This window comes from Xiphias gladius, chromosome 13 (assembly GCF_016859285.1).
Source record: "Xiphias gladius isolate SHS-SW01 ecotype Sanya breed wild chromosome 13, ASM1685928v1, whole genome shotgun sequence".
Classification (NCBI taxonomy): domain Eukaryota; kingdom Metazoa; phylum Chordata; class Actinopteri; order Istiophoriformes; family Xiphiidae; genus Xiphias; species Xiphias gladius.
This window is the reverse complement of record NC_053412.1, coordinates 14264486-14278091: the sequence shown is the minus strand read 5'-3', so window position 1 is coordinate 14278091 and position 13606 is coordinate 14264486. Positions and strand designations below refer to the sequence as shown.

The window sequence follows — 13606 nt, the reverse complement described above, 5'->3', positions numbered from 1 at the left end:
TAGTTTAATTCAGTAGAGCCAACAAAGTAAGCAGAAATTAATTAAGTTCAGCTTTTAAGTAAGGTGATCAGTTATATTTCATAGTGTGGCTGTCCGCCAGCTGAAGCTTAGTAGAAGCTGGGTGACGCAGCAGGACAATGACGCTACACATCAAAGTAAATCTACTACAGAATGTACTACTTTTGACTTAGATAAAGATCAGATCACATTTTATGACCAATTAATGCAGAAAACCAGGTCATTCCAAAGGGTTCACATAATTTTTCTTGCCACTATATAAATGATTTGTGGTACAAATGGTATGTTGAGCTGTATACAGAAATATTGAGGACTACCTGCAGTCAATGTAACAAGATTGACTGCAGGAAAGTGAAGCTGTCTTGCCTTAAGTATATTTATTTTTAGTATGTACCTGTACTATTATTTTTATTTTATTTTTATTTATCTATGTAAGTATTTGTATTTATTGTCAGAATAGCTTTTCCATTGTGAATCTGTTTAAATTGTTTAGAGGAATGAAAAATCAATATTCCTACTAGAAAATGTATTGTATTAAGTTCCTGTTCTAAATAAAGTTTAAAAAGAAAAACAGCGACTGCGACATACTTATCAACAACGTTTGAGTCAGACGATGACATTAGCGATGCAGTTAGGTGGGGACATACTCATCAAAGACTTTTGAGTGCCACGGCGACGGCAACAAAATATTCTCCTCTCACATAAATGTCACACAACCCTCTCCCACTGTAGGCAATTGTGGCACCATCCACTCAATATACTATGTCAGTTTTCACACCCCAAAAACCACACCTATACCCACTTCAGTCTTTAATAAGCCCTGCCCATCAGTCACATCACAGTACTAGTACTTCACTGCCGAAGTAACAATGTAAATAAAGCTTGACAGATTACAAAACTGTGATGTCATTCAAATGAAACTTGATACACGTTTTTCGGATAAACCTTTAAAAATTGTCTGAATTGCCGTTTACATTAATGTATTCATTTGTTTATTTATTTTGCATCTAATTTGCATAAATAAATTAAAAAAAAGATTTTTCCCTATAAGCCTTTTTCCAACTACTTCTACTGTCAAGAGCAACTATACAAAACAATGCCCACTGTACTGGGTAATGGATAATATTTTTTTTGAAGTGAAGTCACAAGCAAATACATGTTTTGGTATAGGAAAAAAAATCATGCAGAAGAATATTCAAATTAAAAATGAGGGCTTACGCACACAATCCTATCCTTTCTGTGTGTACAATGTTTATTGAACTTAGAGACCAGGCATTAAAAATTGATTACAATTATTGGCTAGAAGTGCATGGTATTATTTCTGTATTATAATATTATGAAGTTTCAGATCATCATTTCAGTTGCACCTGTCCGTGGTACACGTGAAGACTTGAATGTGGGGAGAGGACTTTAAAATAAAGGCGTCCGATTCCTTCATGCACCTCTTGAAATATGAGTACCTCATGTGAACAGAAGAACATTATGAAAATCCTGAAAAACACTTGGCACTCACAAAGTCTCACAATGATTTGCAATTTTGGAAAATTACTGTAAAGACAGCAAAATGATCACAAAGAAATGAAATTAACCTGGTTAGTTTCCTTTTTATGGCAAATATTTTAAAATAAAGCACACAAAATGGAATAAGATCTAAATCATTTGAAATGCATGCTGAAGTTAATATTTTTGTTATATTATATGTTTAGGGATATGCATGTATTTGTACTTCTTTCTGAGAGCGAGATGAGAAGATTGCTATCACTCTCGTTTGTATGTTAAGTTCAGACCTGGAGTCAGGACACAGTTATCACCAACTAGAAATGGGGAAACAGCTAGCCTGGCACTGTCCAGACTTCACTGCAAAAAACCTTTTTTCACTCAAATGACTTACTGGGAAATGTAAAGATGACAGAGGCACAGACTTCATTGAATCTCTGGCAGGTCTCCACTGTGTTGGTGCAATGGGCACCAACTGAATATGGAATACAGTGGTTGCACTTCAGAGCCACTGCTGGAAAACAAATAGACACATATGCATATGGATACAATTGTTCAGCAGTTATGCATTAACAATTATGAAACACTAAGGGCCAGATTTACTAAGTGAGCCTTTTACTAAGTATGTTTTTTGTTCCTCAAATTTGGTGACTATCCTCACCAAAAAAATGGCAGCACTGGCTGTTCATGTAAACACTGACCACAAATGAACTATGTTTAAATTTTCCTGACAAGCAGTCTCTTTAGCCTGTGAGAATGATGATTGTTGTCTGTTAGAATAAAAGGTGAAAATTGTGTGGCATTGTTACAGAGCCACAAAACCTTTCAAGGAGGAGGTTGGAGAAGATGGATGGATGGGTTAACTTTGAAACTGCTCGATGATACTTATGGGTACATCGATCATGATCTTTTTGTAATCCTAATCAAGTAGTTTTGGTTGCCTACATCGATTGACACTTAACTATAGAGATGGCAGAATCGTAAACACTCATATTAATCAGATTTATGAAAGTAAATAGTGTTGTTTTGAAAGGCAAAGATAAATGATGTATTTTGTCATTTAGTTTGGAGGATTTGTTGATACTGGTTTATGTTACAACAAACTAGGTTACACAGGCCACCTTTGACCTAGGTAGTTTTAGAAAAAAAAACAAATACAAACAAAAAAAAAATTCAATTTGTAAAGCAGACTTACCACTGCTCATGCAGACAATCAGGAGAATGACAGCAAGCTGTAATGCTTTCATTTTGACTCTTCCAGAAGGGTTGGTCTCTGTTTTAAGTCACTGTAAACATTTTAAAAATGTCATATATAAGATCTGGGGCTGGCAGAGGATTTAGCAAATACTGACTTTTAAAGCTGTTTAGATAAAAAGCTTGTTTTGAATCAAATGTCTTTCCTTCCTTCTTTCCTTTTTTCATCTTCCCTTCTTACTCCATTTTCCATTGTTCCTTTGTTTCTGGCTTTCTCTCTCTACTGCCTGTTCAGTTTTTGTAAACAAAGGTATAAACAGACTATTTAATTAAAAAAGACCAATAATGTAGGACATATTTCGTTTTTATTTTATGGTAGTAATGTCATGTTACTACAGAGTTAGTACCTGCAGTTACATGTGGTCACCATGTGGATGCCCTAGTTTGACTTGCCATACCCCCTTTCTTCGTCCTCTTTTACTTTTTTCTTTCAACATCCTTAAATATCATTGGTGTGTGATCAGGACAAGCAGGGCAAGTAGTGCTTGACCAGTTAAAGGTACAAAAAGACATCAGTTAGAACATTACGCAATTGTAAGCAATATCTTATAGTTGGTTCTTCAGCTCTGCTTACCTGTCTGTAAAAGTCACCAAACGCCACTGTTAAATACTCCTTCTCACCTTCCTACTCCTCCCACTGCTTCTAGTTTTACAGCTTAGCCAGTAACCCTCTAAACTCAGTAATCACACACAAAATGAACACAAATGACCTTTGTAGTTAAAAACATGCATTTTAAATGAATAACAAAGCAGCATTAAATAATTACCTGCTTGTGTTTTCCTTAGGATACGTAAAGCTCCACTGTGAGCAAATGTTCTTGCAGAACAATTTATACCTTGGCCAGTCCAACGGAAATCCCATTTTTACCAAACCCAGGTTACAACATGTTGTCTATGTACTGCTCGTTGTTGCGCAAGAGACTGCACAAAAGCAAACAATGACTGTGAAACTGCAATGGAATTTCCTCCAAACAAACTTTCCCATCACATGTCAACATGATAATGTTAACCCCGTGAGGGATCTTGGATCAAATAAACAACTATACTATCAAATTTACTACTGTAATTTCACTAATTTATGACTCATTTATCTACAACTGTAACACTCTAGAACTGTATGATAACATTCTAGAATTGTTAAATTCACAGCTACATATGAGCTGATTTTCACGAAGTGTTACTTATATTCTGAACCTGAAACTTTCAAAGATCTGTGTCACTTAAAATTACAGAACTATAACTCAACATTCTTCAGTTTAAAGTAACATTCCGGAACTGTAAAGAGTCACAGATAGAGTTCTAGAATTTCACAACTGCAACACTCTAGAACTGTATGATAACATTCTAGAATTGTTAATTGAAGGCAACATATGAGCTGATATTCAAGAAGTGTTACTTATATTCTGGAACTGAATCTTTCAAAGACCGTGTCACTTAATAGTAACTCAGCATTCTTCAGTTTAAAGTAACATTCCGGAACTGTAAAGAGTCACAGATAGAGTTCTAGAATTTCACAACTGCAACACTCTAGAACTGTATGATAACATTCTAGAATTGTTAATTGAAGGCAACATATGAGCTGATATTCAAGAAGTGTTACTTATATTCTGGAACTGAATCTTTCAAAGATCCGTGTCACTTAAAATTTAAGAACTGTAACTCAACATTCTTCAGTTTAAAGTAACATTCCGGAACTGTAAAGAGTCACAAATAGAGTTCTAGAATTTCACAACTGTAACACTCTAGAACTGTATGATAACATTCTAGAACTGTTAAATTCACAGCTACATATGAGCTGATTTTCACGAAGTGTTACTTATATTCTGAACCTGAAACTTTCAAAGATCTGTATCACTTAAAATTACAGAACTATAATTAAACATGTTGTGATACTACTGCAAACCCACACAAGGCTAGACTACTAGTTTAAGGTAAACCAATCTAAGAGGCATGGTAACCTCTTCTGGAAACACTGCAATCCCATATGCAATATAAGGGAAAGCATACAATTGCCCTGCCAGCTAAATTACACTACCTCCTGCACTAACCCCCTCCCCAAATTCATACACACTGCCTGTAGCTCTTCATCTAACAGCTCACTGTGGCTGCTCCTTCTTTTTCCATTACTCTCTGGAATATTTCAAACTGATCCGCTGTGCAAAAATGCTGTTAATGAGCATTGTCTTGTTTTGTAGACGCATTTGTGATGAACGATAGCAGTAAGTAATAAGCTCACCGACACATTGCATTTCCTGTGACTACTTAATATGAAAAGTTAAACTGTTTCGCCAGTTAAATACTTTTAATGTGAAGCTGCAGCAGTAAGAAAGCAGTCAAAAATAAAAGCTAATTAACCAATTCTGGATTATCAAAATATCTAATAAAATGTCCAAAGTAAATAAACAACACCAACAAAAAATGTTTTCATATAGTGAAATTAAAAATACAGACATAAAATGTACGCTTGACACAATTATTGGCACCCTTTTGATGAAAAAAAAAACAAAAATAAAACTCACCTGTGCTTAATTTTCAGTGTTCATATACCCTGAATTAACCAATGAGTGACCGTTGCTACAAGGCTACAATGTAATCGCCAAAGATCCTGAAATCCCTGTTTCACCAGTTCGCAATGTTATAAGTTTCACAGTCATAAAACTGTTAAGGTACTTCCAGAACGTTGTGCTAAAAAGAAACTTAATGAGAGAAGTCTGTGAAGGTTGATGCAGCTTGTGAAAAAAAACACCATGCAAGACATCGAAAGAGCCTCAGGCTGACCTGAAACAATCTGGAGTGATGGTTTCAGCCTGCACCATACGCTACACACTAAACCACACACGGCTCCATGGGCGAAGGCCAAGGAGGACACCACTATTTAAAGAAGCCACAAAAAGGCAAGAGTTAATGTTTGCAAACACTTTAGTTTTAGTTTTAACATACATTTTATTAAATACTGATTATGCAAAATTGGTTAATTTGCATGTATGTAGGAAGATATTCTGAATTATGTACTTGAAATTCAGGAGTGCCAATCATTTTAACCAGAACTGTGTAATTGAATAATCATTTATCATTATGGTCTTACTGAGAGGGTGCTGCATATAATTTTGTTTTATGACCCAAATTGACAATAAAAATGTTTTTCATATTAAATGGACGTACTGTCGCGCAATTTCTAAAGCTCTGTTGTTGCATGGATTATAAAGTAATGCAACAGCGTTGTACTGTATTGCCTATTCATGCGTAGCTGAGTGACCATAATGCATCATGTCTATTTTGAAGTGGAAAACAATTTAATAAGTTATCCTCAGGATGTGCTGTGAACAGTAAAGTCTGTTCTCAATGACTGGAAAGATCAGGGGCATAAAACCGACAGCAAGCATGCCAAAAGCAGTTACCAAAAATGACCAACAGGTGTCACACCTCGTGTGAACCTCCTCAACAATAGGTTTGTACACTTAATGTCTCAAAATATAAATAGAAATTTGGCATTGTTGGCTGCTAGATGAAAAGAAAACAGATAGGCATCAACGTTTTATGCAGTGAATGATCTAGAGACAGTGAGGATCATATGAAGCGTCAACTATTGTGCATTACATCGCATCAGTTAGAATTAAGCTCTCACTGGATTGTAGCCTCCATCAGCTGTGATCGCTTGGAACCACTTGATTAACTGGCAAAACATACTCAATGTAATCCTCCAGACTGGTTAGAAATTCATCCTACCTGACCTGATCCTAACCTCCTAGTTTTCATGTCTACTCAAGCAGACTGACTACATTTATACCTAAGCAAATCCCTGATTAAGAAAAAAAGCGGCAATCAACCTTTGTAGTCCACATATTTTCATGTAGCACAATTATGTATATAGCTACTATCCAGCCATACCTAACATGATGTGATTTTAGTGAAGAAATAATATCTAGGTATGTACATAAAATATTGAGTATTAGTCAATTAATCACTAACTACTTTGATAAGCGATAAATTGTTTTGAGTCATTTTTTTTAAGAAAAAAAAGATCAAATTCTCTGATTATAGCTTCTTAGTCCTCTATGACAGTAAACTGAATATGTTTGGGTTTCGGTCAAAACAAGACATTTGGGAACATCATCTCAGGCATTGGGAAACAGTGATTGACATTTTTCACGATTTTCTGATATTTTATGGATTAATTTAGAAAATAACCAATAGATTAATTGATAATGAAAATTATTATTAGTTGTAGACCTACTCTCTTTTATTCATAAGTTGTTTTCTCCTGTTATTAGAAATAAGGACACAATTACTCATGATGCTTTTACTTCCTATTTCCTATGAAGAGAGGTCACGAATGTTACCCATTACTACTAGACAGCTTATATCAGTACGCTGAGCCTCCCCCACTGCCTCTCCCTCTGTATCAGCTGGTGTGCTATCAGTTCTGATTTTTGACAGCTTAGTGCGCATGTCAAACAGGGCTGGCTGAGGGATGACACTCGCCTGGATTACTTATCATATGAAAAACTGTCCTTCCTTCTGTTCTTCTAGGATTTGATGACTATTAGGCGAGATCTAGAAATTATAAGGAGTGAGATTTTCATCATGTCCCAGGTGGATTTATTGATACTTTTATATCCATTATGCTGCATTTCTTTGTGTGAGACAGTATTCTCAGTTAGTTAATCGTCATGTACTTTAGTATGAAGGAAAAGGAAGGAATAAGTTACTGAGAATTAAACCTATGTGCTACATAAGCGACCAATATAAAAAGGAGTAACGGTAATGTTCGAACATCTCTGCCATTTTAAAAAAATTGCTTTGGTTTTAGCACAAACAAATGATAAACGTGACATTATATGTAACTCACACTTCTTAAGTGGTGACCTGATAAGCAGGTTTATAATTTTTAACGTTACTTGTTTCACCGATCAGGTCACTTCTCCCACAGTCCCACTTACCATCAACAGTTGTAGGAGCCATGAACACCAAAAAAAAGTTTTGTTTAATTAAGATCTGGGACCGAATTACATGCTTGCCGGATTGAAGAGTGGCCCCGAAAGACTGACACAATTGCTTTTGCAACCGTCCGACTTGTCGTCCATCAAAGACATAAAGTTAACCTCCAAACCCTGACTAACAGATAAAGAATATGGCAAAAGACCATCTAAGTTTACTAAACGGTGAAAGTTAACATTTTGATAGGTAGCTGCAGCTTACCTTCACATAACTTGGCTGAGCAATGTTTTCTTCCCGCTTTGTTGATTCACCCTTGACCCTCACTTAAAGCATGTCTTCAGTGGGAAACTGCACGTGTATCGCAGATAGCTGCCGAGTTTTGTTTAGTTTCTGCGGGTTTTGTGAATGGTTCCTCATACTTTTAAATAACGGTTATTTGAAGCTGATGAGTTTAATTTCTTTCCTCACCAAAAAGATGGCTTACCTTAGTTTAATTCAGTAGAGCCAACAAAGTAAGCAGAAATTAGTTAAGTTCAGCTTTTAAGTAAGGTGATCAGTTATATTTCATAGTGTGGCTGTCCGCCAGCTGAAGCTTAGTAGAAGCTGGGTGACGCAGCAGGACAATGACGCTACACATCAAAGTAAATCTACTACAGAATGTACTACTTTTGACTTAGATAAAGATCAGATCACATTTTATGACCAATTAATGCAGAAAACCAGGTCATTCCAAAGGGTTCACATAATTTTTCTTGCCACTATATAAATGATTTGTGGTACAAATGGTATGTTGAGCTGTATACAGAAATATTGAGGACTACCTGCAGTCAATGTAACAAGATTGACTGCAGGAAAGTGAAGCTGTCTTGCCTTAAGTATATTTATTTTTAGTATGTACCTGTACTATTATTTTTATTTTATTTTTATTTATCTATGTAAGTATTTGTATTTATTGTCAAAATAGCTTTTCCATTGTGAATCTGTTTAAATTGTTTAGAGGAATGAAAAATCAATATTCCTACTAGAAAATGTATTGTATTAAGTTCCTGTTCTAAATAAAGTTTAAAAAGAAAAACAGCGACTGCGACATACTTATCAACAACGTTTGAGTCAGACGATGACATTAGCGATGCAGTTAGGTGGGGACATACTCATCAAAGACTTTTGAGTGCCACGGCGACGGCAACAAAATATTCTCCTCTCACATAAATGTCACACAACCCTCTCCCACTGTAGGCAATTGTGGCACCATCCACTCAATATACTATGTCAGTTTTCACACCCCAAAAACCACACCTATACCCACTTCAGTCTTTAATAAGCCCTGCCCATCAGTCACATCACAGTACTAGTACTTCACTGCCGAAGTAACAATGTAAATAAAGCTTGACAGATTACAAAACTGTGATGTCATTCAAATGAAACTTGATACACGTTTTTCGGATAAACCTTTAAAAATTGTCTGAATTGCCGTTTACATTAATGTATTCATTTGTTTATTTATTTTTGCATCTAATTTGCATAAATAAATAAAAAAAAAGATTTTTCCCTATAAGCCTTTTTCCAACTACTTCTACTGTCAAGAGCAACTATACAAAACAATGCCCACTGTACTGGGTAATGGATAATATTTTTTTTGAAGTGAAGTCACAAGCAAATACATGTTTTGGTATAGGAAAAAAAATCATGCAGAAGAATATTCAAATTAAAAATGAGGGCTTACGCACACAATCCTATCCTTTCTGTGTGTACAATGTTTATTGAACTTAGAGACCAGGCATTAAAAATTGATTACAATTATTGGCTAGAAGTGCATGGTATTATTTCTGTATTATAATATTATGAAGTTTCAGATCATCATTTCAGTTGCACCTGTCCGTGGTACACGTGAAGACTTGAATGTGGGGAGAGGACTTTAAAATAAAGGCGTCCGATTCCTTCATGCACCTCTTGAAATATGAGTACCCTGCGGTGAACAGAAGAACATTATGAAAATCCTGAAAAACACTTGGCACTCACAAAGTCTCACAATGATTTGCAATTTTGGAAAATTACTGTAAAGACAGCAAAATGATCACAAAGAAATGAAATTAACCTGGTTAGTTTCCTTTTTATGGCAAATATTTTAAAATAAAGCACACAAAATGGAATAAGATCTAAATCATTTGAAATGCATGCTGAAGTTAATATTTTTGTTATATTATATGTTTAGGGATATGCATGTATTTGTACTTCTTTCTGAGAGCGAGATGAGAAGATTGCTATCACTCTCGTTTGTATGTTAAGTTCAGACCTGGAGTCAGGACACAGTTATCACCAACTAGAAATGGGGAAACAGCTAGCCTGGCACTGTCCAGACTTCACTGCAAAAAACCTTTTTTCACTCAAATGACTTACTGGGAAATGTAAAGATGACAGAGGCACAGACTTCATTGAATCTCTGGCAGGTCTCCACTGTGTTGGTGCAATGGGCACCAACTGAATATGGAATACAGTGGTTGCACTTCAGAGCCACTGCTGGAAAACAAATAGACACATATGCATATGGATACAATTGTTCAGCAGTTATGCATTAACAATTATGAAACACTAAGGGCCAGATTTACTAAGTGAGCCTTTTACTAAGTATGTTTTTTGTTCCTCAAATTTGGTGACTATCCTCACCAAAAAAATGGCAGCACTGGCTGTTCATGTAAACACTGACCACAAATGAACTATGTTTAAATTTTCCTGAAGAGCAGTCTCTTTAGCCTGTGAGAATGATGATTGTTGTCTGTTAGAATAAAAGGTGAAAATTGTGTGGCATTGTTACAGAGCCACAAAACCTTTCAAGGAGGAGGTTGGAGAAGATGGATGGATGGGTTAACTTTGAAACTGCTCGATGATACTTATGGGTACATCGATCATGATCTTTTTGTAATCCTAATCAAGTAGTTTTGGTTGCCTACATCGATTGACACTTAACTATAGAGATGGCAGAATCGTAAACACTCATATTAATCAGATTTATGAAAGTAAATAGTGTTGTTTTGAAAGGCAAAGATAAATGATGTATTTTGTCATTTAGTTTGGAGGATTTGTTGATACTGGTTTATGTTACAACAAACTAGGTTACACAGGCCACCTTTGACCTAGGTAGTTTTAGAAAAAAAAACAAATACAAACAAAAAAAAAATTCAATTTGTAAAGCAGACTTACCACTGCTCATGCAGACAATCAGGAGAATGACAGCAAGCTGTAATGCTTTCATTTTGACTCTTCCAGAAGGGTTGGTCTCTGTTTTAAGTCACTGTAAACATTTTAAAAATGTCATATATAAGATCTGGGGCTGGCAGAGGATTTAGCAAATACTGACTTTTAAAGCTGTTTAGATAAAAAGCTTGTTTTGAATCAAATGTCTTTCCTTCCTTCTTTCCTTTTTTCATCTTCCCTTCTTACTCCATTTTCCATTGTTCCTTTGTTTCTGGCTTTCTCTCTCTACTGCCTGTTCAGTTTTTGTAAACAAAGGTATAAACAGACTATTTAATTAAAAAAGACCAATAATGTAACACATATTTCGTTTTTATTTTATGGTAGTAATGTCATGTTACTACAGAGTTAGTACCTGCAGTTACATGTGGTCACCATGTGGATGCCCTAGTTTGACTTGCCATACCCCCTTTCTTCGTCCTCTTTTACTTTTTTCTTTCAACATCCTTAAATATCATTGGTGTGTGATCAGGACAAGCAGGGCAAGTAGTGCTTGACCAGTTAAAGGTACAAAAAGACATCAGTTAGAACATTACGCAATTGTAAGCAATATCTTATAGTTGGTTCTTCAGCTCTGCTTACCTGTCTGTAAAAGTCACCAAACGCCACTGTTAAATACTCCTTCTCACCTTCCTACTCCTCCCACTGCTTCTAGTTTTACAGCTTAGCCAGTAACCCTCTAAACTCAGTAATCACACACAAAATGAACACAAATGACCTTTGTAGTTAAAAACATGCATTTTAAATGAATAACAAAGCAGTATTAAATAATTACCTGCTTGTGTTTTCCTTAGGATACGTAAAGCTCCACTGTGAGCAAATGTTCTTGCAGAACAATTTATACCTTGGCCAGTCCAATGGAAATCCCATTTTTACCAAACCCAGGTTACAACATGTTGTCTATGTACTGCTCGTTGTTGCGCAAGAGACTGCACAAAAGCAAACAATGACTGTGAAACTGCAATGGAATTTCCTCCAAACAAACTTTCCCATCACATGTCAACATGATAATGTTAACCCCGTGAGGGATCTTGGATCAAATAAACAACTATACTATCAAATTTACTACTGTAATTTCACTAATTTATGACTCATTTATCTATAACTGAAAATCCCTGCACATCAATTTAGATGCTTTCAATTTTTCTGGCTTATTAGCCAGGTTTCTTCTCTTCCTACAGCAAACCTATATGGACGGTCTATCTAAATGAGTCATTGCAGATCAGCTAAACCCTGCTAACAACTCTCCTCCCAACCAGATCAGACACTGCCAAGCTTTAATGAATTAAGCTTTATTAAATCAGAAAGTCTGATTCAATTCAAAATACTTAATTCATCCCTCAGGGGACAATTTGAGCAAGCAAGTTTGCATAGTAAAGTACACACAGACAATTCATTTACACACATACAAACAATCTTAAAATACGAATATTAAAAAGGCTTGAAATATATACCGATTTATAACAGTGGCCAGTCCATAGCTGACCAATGACGTTCCATGACCACAAAGGCACACATTATGTTAAAAAGTAGAAGTCAAAAGGACAACTAAATCGATCAGTCTATGCATGTTTTGCCAATAATTTTAGAGATGAGGTTAAGAACACTTACTATAAGGAGATGTACAGTCCATAATTCATTCTGGGACTCTCACATACATACATACATAAAAATACGTATTTGGACAGTGACACATTTTTTGTAATTAAGCAAACGTTTCACTTAATGAAGGCAAAACTGAGGGCAGAAAGACCCACAAATAAGCAGCAACTGAAGGCAGCTGCAGTAAAGGCCTGGCAAAGTGTCTCAGGATAGGAAACTCAGCATTTGGTGATGTCCACGGGTTCGAGACTTCAGGCTGTCACTGACTGCAAAGGATTTTTACCCAAGTATTAAAAATAATCCTTATATTTATTATTATGTTGGTTTGATGATTGATGTATAGTCATGGGGCTGGAGCTAAGGTTAATTTGGAAAAAACTGTAATTATGTATTGTGGGAATGGCACGGTCCTGGCCATGACGCTAGTCTTTTGCCTGTGTTTCTTGTTCTCCCCTGTCTGTCTTTCTTTGTGTTGGTGTGTGTATGTGTATCTGTCTAGTAGGCGGGTGTTCCCCTGCCTCTCTACCAGCTACCTGATTGCCAATCAGCCTGCACACCTGCCCATCTACTCATCAGACCTGCAGTATATCTACCCTGGTTCTTCATCCACTCTAAACCAGATTTTTGTTTCAACCAGTTTGGTAGCTCATGCTCAGGCCTCCTTAGAATTTCCTCGTGTTTTCGCTTGGTGCTAATCGCTGTTTCCTTTTGCCCAGGATGACTGGAGGCCCCCTAACTTGCCTGCTCGCCACTCTGCATGCCACACTCTCAACCATCCAGCTATGCTTCACCAATTTCCAGCCTCTATAACCCACCCCCTCGCCTGCTTACTTCCCTGCTCATTCCCCTGTCAGCTGGACATCCAGCATTGTCCTCCATGTCACCTTTGCTCCCCTTTCAGCTCACCCTTCCTGGCTGCTCCCCAGCTCAGTCCCTGGTTTTCCAAGTCGGTCATCCAGCCCTGCTCACCGCCATTTCTCCATCCATCAGTCAACTCCTCCCTGCCAGCCACCTACTCCCCTCTGTGCCCAGCTGCCAGAACCCTTAT

At 36.5% G+C, this 13606-nt stretch overlaps 1 protein-coding gene and 1 long non-coding RNA gene across 5 annotated transcripts; both read right to left on the bottom strand.

The window, feature by feature from the left end:
* Window positions 1-1504: 1504 nt before the first annotated feature.
* LOC120798201 lies at window positions 1505-3551 on the bottom strand. Of its 4 annotated transcripts, XR_005708635.1 has the most exons (4): window positions 3537-3551; window positions 3344-3440; window positions 2711-3253; window positions 1505-2029 (listed from the first exon to the last, which is right to left on the bottom strand). It is a non-coding gene; the product is annotated as an uncharacterized LOC120798201 (long non-coding RNA). The 4 variants fall into 4 exon arrangements; XR_005708633.1 differs by having other exon boundaries at window positions 2711-3440; XR_005708634.1 differs by lacking the exon at window positions 3537-3551 and having other exon boundaries at window positions 2711-2996; window positions 3117-3492.
* Window positions 3552-8848: 5297 nt separating this feature from the next.
* Window positions 8849-11846, bottom strand: LOC120798186 (long neurotoxin homolog NTL2-like). Its single transcript, XM_040142292.1, has 3 exons — window positions 10906-11846; window positions 10105-10224; window positions 8849-9673 (listed from the first exon to the last, which is right to left on the bottom strand). The coding sequence occupies exons 1-3, from the start codon at window positions 10955-10957 to the stop codon at window positions 9570-9572; spliced, it is 276 nt and encodes a 91-aa protein (XP_039998226.1). The 5' UTR covers window positions 10958-11846; the 3' UTR covers window positions 8849-9569.
* Window positions 11847-13606: the final 1760 nt, after the last annotated feature.